Below are 19597 nucleotides of genomic sequence, written 5' to 3' on the forward strand. Positions count from 1 at the left end.
CAACTATTGTGGTCCTGTTCTCGCCTTAAAGAGAATATATATTTCTTTTTTTTTATCTGTTATAATCCTTCTTTGACTGGGACCACTATCAATCTCCCACCCTGGCAATGAATCATATGCACACACAACAGTAACTACTACTTTGTGTCCAGCTCTTCTGTACAAAGTCAAAATAACATGTCATGAAGTTGGAGGTGTTGCACGTTGAAGGTAACTCTTTAAAAACTTGGCTTAAGAAATAAAAGCCACGCCAGGATCTTCATGATGAAATTAACATGAGAAGATATTCACAAAGTTGTTCTTACAAGAGGTATTATGCACTCAAAACCTAAGGTGCCACGCCTAAATATGGACAATAGTCAAGATAGGAGGCTTCTTGAAAACCTTGAGATCTTTCTAAACCCAACTTTAGAGTGTGCCAGATGCAAGCTTTAAGGCATAGTTTAAACCGGACAGCTGGATTGATTTTTCAAAATCGAGGCAGCATGGCTACCATCTTCATAGACGGGGTAAATATACTTGCTGATTACCGTGCAAGATGCAAGCTTTAAGGCATCGCAAATCCTGAGTTCAAAGTGGTAATAAAAGAGAAGCTTGGTTATTTACATGAAGGCACATAAACTTCAGATTCAAACAGACTGTACTATCGTAGAACAGTAGATTAGTAAAATTTGAACCATCATTCATGCTTGACGAAAACAAAAATTGAGCACTGATGTTACAAAGAGAACTGCATCCTAAACTGGATACTTCCTATAAAGAAGCAGACTTTTCCAACAATTTACAAAATGCCATAAAATTCTGAATAAAGTAGTATTAGTTAGAGCCATGTTGACGAAGGAAAACAACAAACGCTGTTGATGCCACAATCAAGTACGGAAATAAAGTCCATATGCCCTGGAAACATGTAATAAGAACATTCGCATTAAGGGAAGTCTCAACATTCGCATTAAGGGAAAACAATGACTTAACAAAAGGAAAATACATATATAATATTACCACAGCTGTTGCAACACTTGCAAGTGCCACGACTGGTCGTTCTCTCAGCAAAAAACCAATGGCCAACTGATGCAGGAACACGAAATAACACGTTCAAGTTGGACAGAGATATTTTTAAAGTCAAACAAGGGACAAGTCAACTTTGAAATATATATCATGCTACAATACAACTTGCAATACATGTTAGCTACAATAAAAGAAACTAAACAGGACCATCCAGATCAAGGAATATTATCTCAGTGTCAGGCTCCATACTGGTACTACCCTCTTAGAGTATCGGTACGTTTGGTACGTTGACCAGTTCGGCATACCGACTCCCGTACCGCATATCGGTACCCAACCGGTACAGCTCCGTATGCCTTGTACTCGGTACATTTCCGTACTGCAAACCGGTATCAAACCAGTATAGTTCGATATGCCTTGTACCGTCCCGTTCAGCATAGTATGTGTGAGACCCTGGAACTGGGCCCGGTCCATTTGACCGGCCCAGTCCCAAACCTTGGCCTCACGTGCGTTGCACGTGAGGCAACGGGATGGAATTCCTTCCATCCCGAAGAAGGAAGCCCTGTTTTTAGGGCTTCCTCTCCTTCTCCTTGAGGCCACCGAGGAGAGCCGCCACACCAAGAAGAGGGAGAAGGGGGGATTCTTCTTCGTGTTGCCAGAGAGAGAGAGGGCCGTTGAGTGGCTTTCTTCTTCCGTTGCCGCCGGAGAAGAAGAGAGGCGCCGGATCTTCGTCGGGGCCGAGGTAAGAGTCCCTCGCCTTCTCCTCCTCTTTTGATGCTTGGCCATGACGTGCTGTGTATTGGAGCCGGCCAATCGCCGGATTTGCGTCCAAAACGGCTTCGGCTCTAGCCGTTGGCGTGCTCGCCGCCGCCAGTCGCCGAGGGTGGCTGGGCTTGCTCCGCCACCTCCTGTTGCTGCTGGGGCCGGCCACCGCGGCCGCCCTTCGGATCGACCGAGAGGGAAGAAGGGGGCGGCAGGGGGCACGGATCCCCTATTTCGCCGAAGGAGAAGAGGGGAGTCGGGAGAGAAAAGAAGAAAGAAGAAAAAGAAAAGAAGGAAAAAGAAAGGAGAACAGAAGAAAGAAAAAAAAAGAGAAAAGAAAAGAAAAATAATTTAATAATAATAAAGAAAGAGGATGGTTTGTGGGTATGAACCCAAACTTGGGGTGCTAGGCACTCCTTCAGGGCCAGCCATGGAAGGATATTAAGATTTAAGTTATATATATATATATTGTGATAAATTTTAAAAGAAAAATATGATTTTTGGATATTAGGTTCTGCGAGGGATTTGTGAGATTAATTGGATCGCATTCAATGTAAGTAATGAACTGCCTTTTCTAGACTCTTCATTTATATAATATTATTTTTGCATTAAATAAATTGTTAATGAATTTATATGTGATTTATGAATTTACGAGATGATGATTTGAATGAAAAATGGATATGTGAACTGAGATAATATTTTTCGGATTATTGTTATATTTACTGTTCTTGCATCGTATATGCATATTTAGATCGGATTATGATATATCTATTTTGTTACAAAAAGAATTTTGATGTGCATTAGATTTGGAACTCTCAGTCTGACTATGTTCTGTACCCTGCCAATTGGGAGTTATGCATTGGCAATTCTGGCCCCACCATAGGGTATAAGTGTGGTATTCTGGCCTACTCCGCAGGGTATAAGTGCGGTATTCTTGCCCACACCGCAGGGTATAAGTGCGGTTCTGTTTCTGGCCTAGCCATAGGGTATAAGTGTGGTCGTAGCTAAAGGCTGATGAGATGAATGTGATTTGTTTCGAATCAGATTTATGATTATGTATATAGATATTTGAAAAAATACGAATTTTAATGAATTTGTGCTTGAAAAGGAATTAATTATGTTATTATGTTGATTCATTGTAATTTGTATTTATATTTTATGTATTATATGAATTGACTAGTTAAGGTGTTTATTACTTACTGGGCTGTCTAGCTCATTATACAATTTCTTGTTGTTTTACAGACTTCGAGAACTAACCTATCGGGGATTTAAAATGGGAGGGCGACTAGAAGAACTGAAACACAAGTTATCCTAGATTAGGCTTTATTTAAATTGATGTTTTATCTTTATTGTTTCGCTGCGTATTTAGAACTGAGACTATATAATTTGGGTCAGTCGATGGAATAAGATTGTATTTATTTCAGCTGAATTAATTTAGTTACATTTTTGAGATTTGGTTAACATGCCTTGCATGCTCGTGGGGAGAGTTTTCTACGGGTGTGCGGCGGTTGGCGCGGACCCCCGGCTCGCGATCTCGGGCCGGAGGCGTGACAGTATGGCATACCTTAATCTAAATGCACAAACAATTCAGGACTTGAGAGTAGAAACATGATGTGATAGCATGGTTCTTGTGAGGATATTCACAACATGTAAACTACTCTATGACCAGAGAGCAGTGTGATTTTTTCAGACAGCCTACTCTACGACATGTAAACTACTCTACAGCCAGAGACATCATCTCTCACAGAAATGAGAGCTGATGAATGAGAAAGGTTCATCTTAGAGCTGAGGGAAAGATACTGCATAGAGGCCTGATTGATACTACATTGTTCAGGGAAGCCAAATTCCAGAACCAGGAGATCTTCATATATCAATACCACAATGCACTTTTTCAAAGAAGAACAAAATATTATTTTGTTTCTTAGAGGAGCATACTGACCATCATACATATTTTTTTTAAAAATATGCAAGCTATGTTAACTCTAGTCTTCCATGGAGATGAATACAAGAATCATTCAGACATTTTTCCAAGTGTCTACCTTGGTAAGAGGTAAAAAAAAAAAAAAGAGATACAGAGATATGCAGAAAAAAGATAATTTTAGTCCTGGTTCCACACTTGATTGAATGGTTAGATTAGAGAAACCACAGGATGAGATGATTCGTTTTCAACAAGGCATCAGGCTTCAGGTGTAACAATTAGATCTAGACAAATTTCCTATTCTCCAATAGGATATTGTAAGATAAAAGCAGAGAAAAGAATACAAGGCCTTTTTACTTTTCTTTTGTTGCATGTACACCCCCAAAAATATACAAAATTGTATGAATGCAGTCATAAAATTGCTACTTGCATGTATATCCTAATAAAATATTTATTTTGCATGTATACCCTTCCTTTTCTTTTCTTTATATATGTACCAATATCATTTAATGCCGTTAAAAAATAAATGATTTAAATTTTAAATGACTGAAATACCCTTGTAGGTAGACGCACAAAAAGAAAACTTTATAAAGATACACATGTAAATAGCAACTTTGCAAGAGTATTTATGCAATTATGCATATTTAGAATGGTATACACTTAAAAAAATTTAATAAAAATGATCAAAATTCAGTAAAAATAATTCAGTTGTCCTGAAAAGAAAGGATGACAAAAAAAAATTAATATTATCATGTCACACGATCTTTTGTTAATATCAACTCTTATAGAATGAATAATGTTGCTTTGATGAAATCCTAGCCTCAAAAAGAAATAACTCAACATTTATAAATCACTAAAAAATATTTTACTAATCTAAGCATCTATAATTAATTTAAATTTGATATGCTTTAATTTTTAAAAATGATGAAGAATATATAGATGCCCTAGATTCAATAATGATAATTATATCAAAATCAAATGGAGAATAACATTACCAAATGATCACCTAATATTCCAACTTGACCGAGTCATGATCTTAAAAAAAAATTTGACAATGTGGCTCATCTTTTTTTGACTTGTTGATTCAACTGAATCATAAAAGACTTAACAAGTTACCGCCATATTTTGATCCTTTTTTAATAAATTTTTTGAATTTATACCCTTCTAAATATGAGAATGCATGAATACCCTCGTAAAGTTGCTATTTGCGTCTATACCATCATAACTTTTTTGCATATCTATCCATAAGGTTATTTCAGTCATTTTAATTTTAAGCCATTTATTTTTTAATAACGTTAGATGGTATGGGTACATATGCAAAAAAAAGAAGGATATACAAGCAAATAGTAATTTTATGAGGATATTCATGCAATTTCATATATTTAGGAGGGCATACATGCAAAAAATCCTTTCTTTTTCTAAATGTGGAACTCCTATGAAACTTTTGTTGGTATTTTAAACTATATTCAACATATGACAAGCAAAGCCAGGGTTGGAACTAAAAATTCTCTCTTTTTAGAGGGACAATGATATATGATAGTTGAAAACTAAAAATGAATGTTATAGTTTCGCATCCTTGATATAAAGAGAGCTGATGAGAAAAATGTTTTTAAAACCTTAATGCCAATAAAGCTCAAAATCTAATATTTTAACATTTACATAGCTTTTCCTCATTACTCAATCAAAAGTTCTCTTAGTTAATTTCTATTCCACAACTTTGACAAGTAAATTCATCTATGATAGATAAACAAATGAAAGAATAGAAAGGCATTATATAAAGTACTATAAAATAAAAAATTATGCATTAAATTACATAGACATATAGAAATGGTTCATAAATTGTAATTCTGATTAAGGCTACCAAAAAATGAGAATATAGTTTTTCATGCTTACTTGAAGCATATGCAAGGGATTTTCCGATGTTATTTTCTAAATATAAACTATAATTTTAATAACATATTAACAAAATACTTTAACAAGAAAAATATAGTTACAAATCTTGCCAAATATATGCCAAGAGGATTATAGTGAAGCCAGAAGACTGAGAGAGGTAAATGAATGTGTATTTAGAGAAATAACTATGGAAGGGAGACTATTTCAAACATTGTCCAATTGGAAAATGTGTGTGTGAGAGAGAGAGTCCAAAGTATTCCAGGAATGAGCATAGAGAGGTGAAATAATATGGGCAGAGAAATATGTAACCAATGCTGTTTTGGGTCCCCTCCAATCAGGAAAATGTCAAGCCTATGAAAAATATTCTATATTTATGAAACTAGCTAGCCATCTAAGTAAAGATTTTAAACTACATGCTTCTAAATACATTTTTAGCCAAGAAAAGTAAAACTACAATGATTGCCAACAATCGGGATTTATTGATATTCTTGATTCTTGAGTAGCTGCTGAAAAATAGAGGCCACACAAATATTTTGGGGAGCAGTTCCCTATAATAATTTTGTTGCGGAGAGGGGGATGAATAATTCGTTGGAGATAATCAAATACTTCTTTTTCAGAGGGGAGTGTGTGGCCCTTGCCAGCCCCCTTTTGGTTCCGCCGCTACTTAAAGCAAATGTGTCAAAAGATGGTTTCTTCAGTAAAGTTGAAAAATGCACCGATATGCCAACCCATTCCATATATTGGATTCAAGTTAACCTCAGAAAAATGCCATAAAATCAAATATATACCTTCAACTGGCTGTGAAAAATGTTAAAGATTAGTTAGTATATGTGCATAAAGGCATAAAATAGATTGCAAAGCTTGCACCTCACATAAGCTTCTCAAATATGTTATGTGTAACCATTCCGAAGTTTTCATGCCAAAGTTTTCGATTTTGGCAAGATTTCATAAAATATTGTAGATCTATGAATGATCTACACAACCTCAATAAAACTTATTTTTTCGTTAAATCAATAAATATTTAAATTAACAAATATATTTTCAAATTAAAAATAATAATAATAAATAACTATGAATTAAAAGTATGTTAGAGGTATGCATGCTACTTTCGACCAAAATTTAGTACCAATTTATTTAAGTTTAGATGTGATCATACGCATAGTGATATTTGAATAAAATATAAAAAGAAGAAACCTTCTATGAATGCCCGCATGCTGAAAAAAGATATGTAGCATCTATGGTAGAATAGTCCATGGATCTGAGCTCTAATTAATTTTCAAAATTTTTAATTTTAAAAATTATTTTTTTTAGTTTATAAAATTATTAAAAATATATAATTACTATAACAAATATAAAAAAAGTACTATGCATAGATAATTTACAAGTATTTTCTAAAGTAGAAAATATTTTTTCATCACAATAAAATTTTATTATTTTTTAAATAATTAATAAAATGAAATGTGCTCGACAAATTTGTCAGAATGGATCCATGGAGGAAGATGTAGAACGTGACATTGGTTAAGACCATAGGCATAGTCTCTCAGGTCGGCATTATTGGAGATGCAACTGGTGCAGCATAAAATTTAGAAGAGGGGTAACCAAGAAGAAGCAGCATTTGGCACTAGTTATCTTGATGTATCCATATGCCAGAAATGCACACAAGAGGTCCGACAACTGATGACGAAGCATTTTGCTGATTTTAAAGCAACAAAGAAGGTTGCCCAAAAGAGGACGAAGGTGGATCCCTAGGCAATAAGCCTCTTTCTTATCACTTGAGAGTCAGAGTAGACATTCGCCTTCGTTCCACTGTCATTCAGACGAGCTTGGATGACCAATGGCAATTGGAGGAGGTGGCAAGGCATAGGGCTCAGTTTAAGCCTTCATAGTATGAGTCAAGCTTTGGTTTTGGAGTCAACAACACAGCTCCAAAGTCCAAAAAGGCCTCCTTAGTCAAGAAAACCATCAATAGAGGAGGTTATATTGCATCTATACTGGGGCCTTTGGTAGTAGGAAGAAAAAGTCTAAAGAGATTTCACCAACGGCCAGCATCCATTATCTAGATTCATGTGCCTTCCTTAGCAAAGATTCGAAGCAATAAAGGATTGACACTACACTGATGACAAGGACATATAGCGAACCATTACATTCTGATTCTACTTCAGACACATCCCAACGAACGCGATAGGCAACATGTACTATCAATCCGCCATCTCTTGGTACAGGCTACTGGTTTGGATGTGAATCCTCCAAGACCAAGGATATTTACGGTAACCTCCTTAACAACAATAAAGATGAGCTATAGAACTAGAACACCTCTTACCGGAACAATTGGGCTACCTATGAACTAACAATGATGCATGATGGTTGGACTATTCCTAGTAGGCAAAGCATCAATTTTCTAATGTACTGTGATATGAATACTTTCTACCCAAAGTCAGTTATTGCTTCCAATCAAGTGCACGATACTGCATACATCCTTATATTGATGGAGGATGTGATAGATTAGGTAGGAGAGTAGAACACCGTGCACATGGTAACTAATAACGAGCCATAGTATAGGGCCACTAGAGAGATTTTGATAGAGCGCTGATCATGCATTTTTTGGACTTGATGTACTGCACATTTTATCAACCACTGTAGATGGACATTGTGAAAATTCATAGGATGAACAAGACTGTAGACATACCCCAATCCATCACCAAATTTATATATAACCACATATGGATCCTAGCATTGATAAGGAAATACATAGGAAAGGCCTTTCTAAGACTTGCACTTGATAGTCTTCTTGAGAAGAAAGCAGACCTCCATCAACTATTTGTCAATGTCAAGTGATAGGAGAGTAAATTTGCAAGGGCCGACACTGAGGAAAGGCTTGTGAGGGCTTAGTGATGAGCCAGTAGTTCTAGTAGTAGGCCGAGAGGACCGTGAAGGCTATCGAGCCATTATACAATATGTTTCGGGCCGTGGACAACCAGAGTTTCACCTAAATAGGCTTGCTGTATCAAATGCTGGAGATGACCAAGGTTCAAAATAGACAGGCAAATCAGATGCTTGCCCAGCAGTTCATCAACTTTATTGAGCAGAAGTGCGAGTACTGGATAGATAGGAAGTTGCATCTACCAAGTAAGAAAATTACATTGAAATACTTGTTCATTGACTACTCTTGTAGTTATAAATGCCTTAGTAAAACAACTACAACTGTATTGGTAGCTTATTACCTAACATCAAGGTTCCAAAATACAGTTCCTAGGATCGACGTGGACAAGGAACTTCTAGCTATCTATTGCCATATGATTTACAAGATAGAGCATGAGTTAGAAGTTGCAACCCGCTTTCTTAAAAGGGTAAGTTAAGTGTCATACGTAAGTGAACTCATATCTTCAAACATCAACATATAACACGTCTCTTTTCCAGGCAAAAATATTTAGGAAGGGCACTGATAGCTTTGGTGGCAAGGAAACCTTGTCAAATAAGAAAACTATAAACCTAGGCACATAAAATATCAACTATAACTAATACTTGATTTTTTATAATTACTATTATCTTATATGTAATTTTCTTCAATGCTTTTGCAGTTAAGGGATGGTTCATTTTGGTCTGTTAGCGAGAAACCTAAGGCGGCTAGTCATTCGAATCCTTTTACAAAGGATCTCCTCAAAAGGCTGTGAGCAGTTGCTCCAACTTTGCCCGCATCCATAGCAACCAGAGTAACCAGTTTGATGCAGAAGTGCCTATGTCCAAGGTCCGCAATCTCAATACCGGTACGGTACACCTATGTGTCAAAATATCTCTCTAACCAATTTTTTTAATTTTTATCTCGGTACGCATTGGTACGGAACTGAATGCACCTTGATATGCCTCGGTATAGGGTGGTACACCTCGGTACTGATGGTATAGTGCTTATATCGACTTGAAGGTGTGTTTCATACTGGTTTTCTCCCGTACGGTATGGTATGCCACATATTGGGTGGAATGGTGCAGTACGGTAGACCTTGCCTATGTCCACTATAATTTAAGGTTGATTCTGAGGTGATTTTAGGAGGAAGTGAACCAAAGTGTAATGATCCACTCTAGAATGATTTCGTTCAAGATAAGGATGATCCCATGATCGAATGGCTTGAGGGCCAGGCAGGAGCCGAAGCTCGATGGTCTAGGATGGCCTCCACAACTAGCTAGTTTTGTAGCCAAGGAGGCAAGATTGGATGTAGAGCAATGGATAGAACATAACATTTTACGCTTGCATTCAATCGTACCAAAGGGGTAAGTGGGGAACTGATCATCACAGTGCTCCATGTCTGAGACATCCTCCTAGAGATATGATTAAGAGATGCTTAGATGATGCCACCATGCTATCCGATCTACTCAATTAGGAGGGCACCATCCATTCTTCCGACATAGCCATGCAAAAAGGAGCACGAAAGAAAAGAAAGCAGCTTCTCAACCAATCTTCAAAGAAAAAGGAAAGCCAACTGCAACCCCTTGGAGAGAGTGGAGTTCGTTTAGACTCAAAGACCAATCGGAGCAGCGATGATAGTTCCAATGATCATAAATCTAGTGGCAGGAAGGGAGCGGAGGATATGAGACCATCATTTATGAGATACAGCCCTACGTTGGTCTTCGATTCACTAGAGTCCCAATTCACTCATGCCATGCAATATAGAGATGATGCACGACACAGAGCCTGTGAAGATACCATGTATACAGAAGACAAGCTCCTCGAAGTCATTCAAAATATGAACCACTATAGATGACCTCGCAAGTAGAGTAGAATCCTTGAACATATAAGATTTCAAATCATATACTGGATCCTAATGCCCACTACCTAGCTATGACCCATACAGATACAGATATGGGGCATCTATATCTTCTAGTAGCTACTACCCTACATAGCCTTGAGCACCTTACAAGTGGATTTTACTATCGGCATATTAAGATAGGGCCCTCAGCTATAGCATCAGACAGATGAGTCCTCCTAAAGCTAGAGCTACACCTAGAGTACCGAGACTAGTTACAACCCAAGAAGCATACCTTATGGGATGAGCTTACATGACTATAATGCCATGTGGTTGGAGGGATGGTATGATGTGCCCTTTGATTACATAAATGATCTTAACGCTTATAAGAGACATTGACACCCCACCAGATTTTAGATGTCGGTATATATATCATATTTAAAATGTATTAAATTGATTCTACATTTTCTATTTCACTAATTTTTTGTAAAAATATACTAATTGATCTACTTCAATTGAATTTTATGAGAATATTATGGTCAATTTGAGGGCGTGAAGCATCAGAACAATAAATCACACATCAAAAAATATGAAAAAATATAAAATTAGGGATGAAATCAACCACAAAATCAAAAAAAAATGAGAAAGCTAAAAAATTGAGAAAACCAAAAACAAAAAATAGGCATGCCGGTCAGATCGGCATGTCTTGGTGTACCATGTGGCGGCATAGTACCGAATTGGTAATTGACCAGTATGGTTCTCGGTATCGGTTCTATTTACCTTGCTCTCATTTCTATGCATTGCATAACATGATGCAAGGTAACCTCAAGTCTTTTCAAAATTTAAAGTACAGTAATGGTGGTCAGCAAGGTTCGCCGAATCAATATCGAGAATCATACCGGTCAATGAGCGGTTTGATACCGTACCGACACGGTACAAGTGGCATGCCGATTCCGAGCTGGCATGCCAATTTTTTTAATATTTTATAAATTTGAATTAATAGTAATATATTTTTTATTTTTTTTATTTTAAGTATAATTTGATGTTTCTTGACATTTTTTGATGTTTCTTGACATTTTTTGATGTTTCTATTATCCCAATACATTCTCAATGATGTCTTCTGATGTTTTAAAGTGATGCTTAAGTATAATTTCTATTTCTAGAATGCATTGAATGCTAGAAGAAGCAACATAAAATATTCTAAAAGCAATTAGTAAAATACAAAATATAAAATAAAATAATCAATTATATATATTTAAAGTATAACATATCACCATCTAAAATCTTGTCGAGTGGCGATTCTTTCATAGATATATGGATTATTAGCATAATCAGAAGGCACATCAGCCCACCCTTCTAACAAAGCGATATTATCCTATACGCTCATCCCATAAGGAACAAACTTTGCATTATAATCAGTCTCAAATCTCTCACTGAAGCTTTGATTTTGAGAAGTGTCCTTTGGATAACAATATGGCCATGGAGAGGCCTACCTGAATATGCCGACGGCAAAATCCAATCCGTAAAATGCTTCGGGTTGCGTAGGATAGTAGCCACGAAAAGACAACGCCTCAAACGCACATATTCATATCCATATACGTATGAGTCATAGGCTGTCTGTGGCTACAGGTAATAGGATATAGTATACGACTTGGAACCTGATATCTATAGTCCTACTTCATGTGCGAGGTCATCTGCAGCTACATCGTATCCTCCTGAACAACCTTGAGGAGCTCGTCTTCTATTATTTAATCGTATCCTCACGGGCTCTACCGGCTCATGCACCATATTCCTATCTTATGTAGTATACGTAAACTGTGACTCATCAGTGAATCGAAGACCATCTTCCGACTGTCCTATTAACGGTATTCCTATATCTACTCCTTAGCCACTATATTCATGATCACCAAGAATGTCATCGCTACTCTTTTTGATCTCTAAATCAGAGTGAACTTACCTATCGTCCACCCTTTCCATTAGGGTTGCAATTGCCTTTCCATTTTTTTTGCTGCACTAAGCAGTTGTTTGCATTCCCTTCATGCCCTTTTCTGCCTGGCTATGCTGGGAGGATGGATGTCGCCCTCCTTACTAAGTCAACTGAATAGAATGGTGACCTCATCTACGCAACTCTCGATCGTATCTCTAGAAGGATGTCTGGGACAAAAAGTCATGTGATGATCAACTCCCTAACAATCCCTGTGGCTGTGGCTGATCAGTTGGAAAGATGCATAAAATGTTGCGACCTGCCCATTACCCTGTATCGATCTTAGCATTGCTAGCTACAAAACTGGTCAGTTGTGGAGGCAATCCTAGCTCATTAAGCTCCGGTGCTAGCTACTGGCCCACAAACCATTCGATTCTAGGATCATCCTCATTGTAAACAAAAGCATTGTGGATCAGATCCGTGTACTTTAGCACTAGTTCTCTCTAAATGCACTTCAGCTTGAACCCCAGATTATAGTGAACATATACAAGATCATTGAGATGCTTTTGTGTCAAATAGTTCCTCTGCTTGCTATGGATGAGGGCAAAGATGGACTAATTATACTCACAGCCACTTAAGAAGATCTAGGAGAGGACCAGATAGCTAGCCATTTACGATTTTTCGTGGACAAACCAAAACGAATCCAACATTTAGCTACAAAAATATTGTAGAATATTACATACAAGATAGTATCATATTAGTAACTATATAATGTTAGGTAATAGTTATCGTTGATATGTAATATATCCAGATTCATGCTTTTCTTATGACAATAGCCAAGGCTCCAAACTATCAGTGTCCTCTCTAAATATTTTTGTCTGTAAAAAAAACAATGTTATAATATGTTAATCATTAAAGATATGAGTTAACTTATGCATGCCACTTCAGTTAACTTATCTTTTCTAGACATAGAGCCACGACTTTTGGATCAAGCTCCATCTCATAGATCATATAACACAGAGCGACCAGAAGTTCGTCCATATCGATCCCAGGTATGGTATACTAGAACCTTGGGTTCAGGTAGAAGCTGCAGATAGAGTTCGTTATTGCTTCAGTAAAATTGTACAAATATAGGAGCTATATAATTTTTAATGTTCTTGCTTATCTGCTAGATGCAAGTCCTTATCCATCTGATAGTCCCACCACCACTCAATGATGTTGATGTAGTCTTGGGCATGCTTCGGATCTGCCTTCTGATTTGATCCTTTGCCCTCTCCATCATACGATATAGGAGGCCCATCTAGGAGTACCTCTCACTATCCACAGCCCAAAGCACTTTGTGCAATGGCTTCATAGCCTTTGCTATCTTCTCGATCTGCTGTTAGAATGTCTACCTCATCACGAAATCCTCCACAATGCTTCCCCCAGTGCTGACCCTCGCAAATCTGCTCTCCTATCACTCGACACTGACAAACATTGGATGCAAGCCTACTTTCCTCTCAAGAAGACTACGAAGTGCAACGTAGTTAGTAACAAATCATGTTACACCTTTCTTTAAGATCTCTTCCCCTGTATATCTTCTCATTAATGGTAGGATCCATGTGTGGTTATAAATATATCTAGTAATGCTTTAGGTTGTCTCCATTATCTGCTACACCCTACAAATCTTCACAATATCCATCAATATGAGGTCGATACAATATACAGCTCATGGGGTCCAAAAAATATATGGTCACCACTCCATCAAGATCTTTCCAATGGCCTTATATTATAACCCATTATCAGTGATGTCTGCACAACATTCTTGTCTCCTACTTGATCAATCACCTCCATCAATCTGAGAATGTCATAACGTCGTGCACCTAATTGGAACCATCAACTGACTTTTGGAAGAAAGTCTTCATACAATATGTCAAGTTGATGATGTTCTGCTTGGTAGGACCGGTCCAACCATCATACACACCATCTGTCTATATATGGGCCACTAGCTCTAGTATGAGGCAATCTACTTTTCTAGCTTCTTATTATTGTTAAGAAGCTCACCATAAATGTCCTTCAATTCTGAAGACTACACCGAGACCAACAACCTATATGGATGAAATGATAGACCTATATTACGTATTGTCTGCCTCATTCACTGGAATATGACTGAAGTGGAACTAGGATGCAATGCTTGCCACATATCCTTCTTATCATTCTTTAGCATGGTGTCAAACTGTCAACCCTCTGCTGCTTCGAAGCGTTGCTGAGAAAGGCACATGAATCTAAATCATGGATGATGGCTCCTAGTGAAATCTCTTTGGAGGACTTATTCTTTTTGCCAAAAGCCACCAGCATATATGCAATACATCAGTTTAATAATTATTTAATAATAGTAAAATTTTGTTACAATAAAAAATATATTTTTCTACTTCAAAAAATACTTCTAACTTATTTAATATATAGTACTAATTTTTTATATTTTTGGTTATTTATATATTTTTAATAATTTTTAATTTTAAAAATATGTTTAATTATCATAAATTAAGAAAAATATGTTTTCTAATTCAAAAAATACTTTTGAATTATATAATAATACATAGTACTATTTTTTTATATTTTTTACTAGTTATATATTTTAATGATTTTTAATTAAAAATAAATATAATATTTTTAGAAAATTAACGAGCTCAGATCCATGTAGAATCCTACTGTGGATGCTACACATTTTTTGAAGCCTAAGAGCATTGGTCAAAGGCTACTTATTTCTCAATTTTCTTTTAAATTTAGGCCCAGGCCACTATAAGTGTGATTGCATCAAAATTTGAATAAATGAATACAAAAGTTAGATTGAGGTAGCTTGCATATGCCTAAACAAGCTTCTAATTTTACAGTTATATTTTTAAATTTATTTATTTATTAATTTTTAATCCAAATATATATTTTTTAATTTAAAAAGTTTATATTTAATGAAAATGAAAGATTTTAGTGTGATTATGTAGATCATCTATGGATCTAGAACATATCATGAAATTAAGTCAAAATAAAAAAATTTGGCATGACCTCTTATTTTGAACTTTTTTTGGTATTTTTCGGCATTGAAAAAAAGGAAAGAAATGAGGTAGGGAAGAGCAATCGTATCTTATTAAAAATCATTATATATTTTTAATAATTTTTAATTTTAAAAATATGTTTAATTATCATAAATTAAGAAAAATATGTTTTCTAATTCAAAAAATACTTTTGAATTATATAATAATACATAGTACTATTTTTTTATATTTTTTACTAGTTATATATTTTAATGATTTTTAATTAAAAATAAATATAATATTTTTAGAAAATTAACGAGCTCAGATCCATGTAGAATCCTACTGTGGATGCTACACATTTTTTGAAGCCTAAGAGCATTCGTCAAAGGCTACTTATTTCTCAATTTTCTTTTAAATTTAGGCCCAGGCCACTATAAGTGTGATTGCATCAAAATTTGAATAAATGAATACAAAAGTTAGATTGAGGTAGCTTGCATATGCCTAAACAAGCTTCTAATTTTACAGTTATATTTTTAAATTTATTTATTTATTAATTTTTAATCCAAATATATATTTTTTAATTTAAAAAGTTTATATTTAATGAAAATGAAAGATTTTAGTGTGATTATGTAGATCATCTATGGATCTAGAACATATCATGAAATTAAGTCAAAATAAAAAAAATTGGCATGACCTCTTATTTTGAACTTTTTTTGGTATTTTTCGGCATTGAAAAAAAGGAAAGAAATGAGGTAGGGAAGAGCAATCGTATCTTATTTTGGGTAGGATCCTCCTTGAATCGTCAAAATCTGTATGTTTTTAGCAAGGGGGGATTTGAGAAAAGTGTGAAGGAAGGCTTGAAAAGGCTTGAAGAAGCCTTTGGAAGGCCTTCTCGTCACTTAAAAAAAGGAATGACTAGTCGACCGGTTCGGAGCAATTCTAGGTGGGTCTCATTTTTCACAATCGAACCGACCTGATTCTATGCCGATTCAGCTCGGTATGGCCCGAATCAAGTGGTTCCGGCCAGTTCGGCAGACCTTGGTGGTCACTACAATGGAATGGCTGGTAAAACAAGAGCAACAACCTTGATAGAACACAAAAGTTGAATCACGAACATACATGTGCTATATGTACATGGACAAACATGTGTTTATGTCTATAATTCAAAAGCATAACAAGCCTTATCATTTCTATCTAGTTCCCCTTCATGAATTGTGTTCTCTTGACAATTCCTGTTCTTGTTTTTGTAGGTATTTTGTTCCTCTCTCTCCTAACCTTATAGCATACATGGTCTCCTTTATCTACATTGTAGCTGTTCTATCAACCCCCTTGTTCCTAGACATGTTATCTGTCAATGAAAATTTGTAAGATCTACAAATATATTAATTAGTTAATCACTCCTAGTACCAAATAGTAAATCAAATGTTTTAATTGTTGCAAAGCTATGTGTTTATACACATTATTGGCCAATAACTTAAGATCTCAAGGGCCTGATTGGATGCCAGAATTTGGCATTGGTGATAACTCTTTCCAAAACTTTTAGGGATAAGGCAAATCATCAGATGCTGCTAATATTTGGATTCCACATACAAGCTGTACACCTGCATTCATGCATTTATCTCCATAAAAGGATGTGACAGTAGTTCATCTACAAGATTCACACAGTATACTTCTATGATATAAACTTACAGTAACTGTAAGTATTATCTATAATTAAGGATAATGATGATTAACCTGACTCGGAAGAGTAATTAAACCACCACAGCAAACTCCAGCAAAAAAGCACTCTGAGGGTATTCCCTGAATGCAGTAAATCAAACCTAAGTGTTAATTGGATGTGAGTGCTAAGAAGTAAATGGATGTATAGCTTAGCAGATGGGAATCTATTTTTAATAAAAGAATAAAATGGGTGCAATACAAGATGATGGTCTAACAATTCTCTGAATGCAAATACCATCAAGATAAAGTTGTTGCTCTTCTGTCTAAGAATAGATTCTGAAGAATAAATATCCCTTTTTTTTGCCAGATAATATATATATACCTAGTTAATCTAGACATGACATGATAGTTTCAGTTCCCATAAAACAAATATGGTTTGTCATATTGAAGAAAATGAATACTTGAGATCATTAGGATTCGAGCTTGAAAAGCAAAATTTATACTGAAACAAGAGGTATGTTTACATTTACCTATTGGTGATTTAATATTCTTTTATTTTACAGACTATGGGATTAGATTATCATTTTCCTAATTTACTGGTAAAGGTATCTGGTAGCGAAAATTTATTCCACTGCAATAGGCAATGCTGTAGATGATGTAGCATGACCAACATAAAGGGGGAAAAGAATTAGCTACACAAATATATGACTTTTGTAAGCCATCACCATATGTTTATCTTTTAGCAGAGAGATTAAAATAACTAATAAAAACATATAATCTGGAAGCTAAAGATCACCAGCATCTCAGAGACCACCAACTTCTAAAGTGACATCTTTGAGCAACAGGAGGTTTGAATTCAAGATAGTCTTATAATGATCTATTTCTAGTTCTGTTTCACCAAAACAGCCTTATTAAGTATCTGAAGTAAAAATATGGGTTTCATTTTTGTAATTTTCTAATCATTCCAAAGTGTCACAAGTGGCATTAATCAAATTTTCTATGGTTCGATCAAACTCCCCCAATCATGATCATGATGTTTCAATAGTTTGCCTGCCAACTTGTTTTTGATTATGACTAGATAGCCAGGTCTCCAACCACTAACCAGCACATGTCAAGTTGGTCCACCAGACCAAAGTGGAATATCTGAATGTCAAAACTCTCAATCCCCAGTTTACCTTTCTATTACTCTGTTGTGCATAACAAGCAATTTATAGCTATATTATTCAAATTGAAGAAACAATCATAGTTAACCAATTTATTGTCATCATTTTTAATGCATGAAGATTCCAAATGCCTAAAAAATGAATGATCACGTTCCCTGGATATTAATGATAGATCTAGTAAACAACATGTAGTTTAATTTAATATGGGAGTAATATAGTACTTCATTAAATAAATAAATCTTTTGGGAGAGATTTTGATAATGCCTTTCAATTTGAGTCACAGACTCACCAGTCAAAGAGTAGTTCACAACCTACATCCCCTAGACTGGATGATGATTACCTCCAGACCATCTCTGAGCAGGTGGCTGCTATATTGCTAGCAGCCAGAGCTACAACGCCGGGGAAGAGTGCAAAGGGTTCTTCCATGGCTCCTCCCTATGACTCCATTGGATATAACTGTTTGCCTATACTTCCACTATCACTCAGTTGTTCACCGAGCAAAGTATCCAGCTTGCATATCTTCGGACATTGGTCATCAGTTTGTGGGAGAGTTATAGATATGGAGCATGAGGTGAGAGGAGAGAGTCGGCAACTCGATCTGATCAAGATGAGAGCATTCCATTGTTAGAGCTGACTGTAGAAGCTGGAAGAGTCCTAGGCTTGAATGAGTCAGGCATTTGGCAGTTGCGTGAGGAGATGAGAGGCTCAAGCAACAATCACATCGGGCAATGCTTCTCTTCTTCAATCCATGGACAAATTGATTTGACAGCTTGATGCCCTATTACTTATGCCATAGCTTTGTAGCACCTAGGATGTCTACTACCACCAGTAGGCCTCCTAGTCAGCCTAGTTATACTACTTATCGTTTCTTCCAGTCATCATCGTCTGGACCTCTCATCCCTTCGGCCAAGTGTTGGGCCTTCTAGCAGGACTAGAAGCTGGGGAGCCGATATTTCGTCTAGACCGTTTGCTCATTAGGAGATTTCTTCTTTATCTAAAAAGGATTAGAGCTTCTTCTGATTCTATATGTATCTTCAGCATGTGTTTTATTTGGATGACTTTGTTTTGGTATCATGTTTCAGATATGTATTATGGATGAGAGATGACCCTATGGATGATACGTATTATGGATGACTTCATGTATTATGCACTATCTTTTTTCCATCTTATTTCATGTCCGCTCTTTCATGCTATGTATGGCTTTCCTTGATTAATGATGCCAAAAAGAGAGAGTATATATGTAAATGTAGTACAAGTATACATGCATTTGACTAATGTGCATAAATGCATGAGGTGATACAAATGTTTTGACTGATGTGCATGCATTTTTTTGATTTGATACTATTTGTTTCTTTGATACTATGGATTAATACTATTGACTAGCATGCATGTTTGCTTCGATACCATTGACTAATGTGTCATGTATGCATGCATATCCTGAATAAATTCATATGCTCTGATATTATTGTACAGGAATGATAATGCTCTGATGCTACAACACATTTGTATTATTACATGCTCTGATACTA

The 19597-nt window shown here is 36.0% G+C and overlaps 1 protein-coding gene across 6 annotated transcripts in view; it reads right to left on the bottom strand.

The window, feature by feature from the left end:
- Positions 1–576: 576 nt before the first annotated feature.
- The window catches only part of LOC103697102 (uncharacterized), a 67878-nt gene continuing 48857 nt past the window's right edge, over positions 577–19597 (bottom strand). For 3 of the 6 annotated variants that reach the window (XM_039118838.3, XM_039118837.3, XM_088710033.2), the window contains 3 exons: positions 16981–17046; positions 1000–1065; positions 577–897 (listed from right to left, as the gene is read on the bottom strand). In XM_039118838.3, coding sequence (XP_038974766.1) covers positions 821–897; positions 1000–1065; positions 16981–17046 — 209 coding nt within the window. In that variant the 3' untranslated portion in view covers positions 577–820. Of the gene's footprint in view, positions 898–999; positions 1066–15874; positions 16848–16980; positions 17047–19597 lie in introns of those variants that run through there. The other 3 variants (XM_039118839.3, XM_088710032.2, XM_088710031.2) reach the window with 3 other exon arrangements.

This window comes from Phoenix dactylifera, chromosome 13 (assembly GCF_051530095.1).
Source record: "Phoenix dactylifera cultivar Ajwa chromosome 13, Ajwa_hap1_PhDact_Kaust_v1.1, whole genome shotgun sequence".
NCBI classification, from domain to species: Eukaryota; Viridiplantae; Streptophyta; class Magnoliopsida; order Arecales; family Arecaceae; genus Phoenix; species Phoenix dactylifera.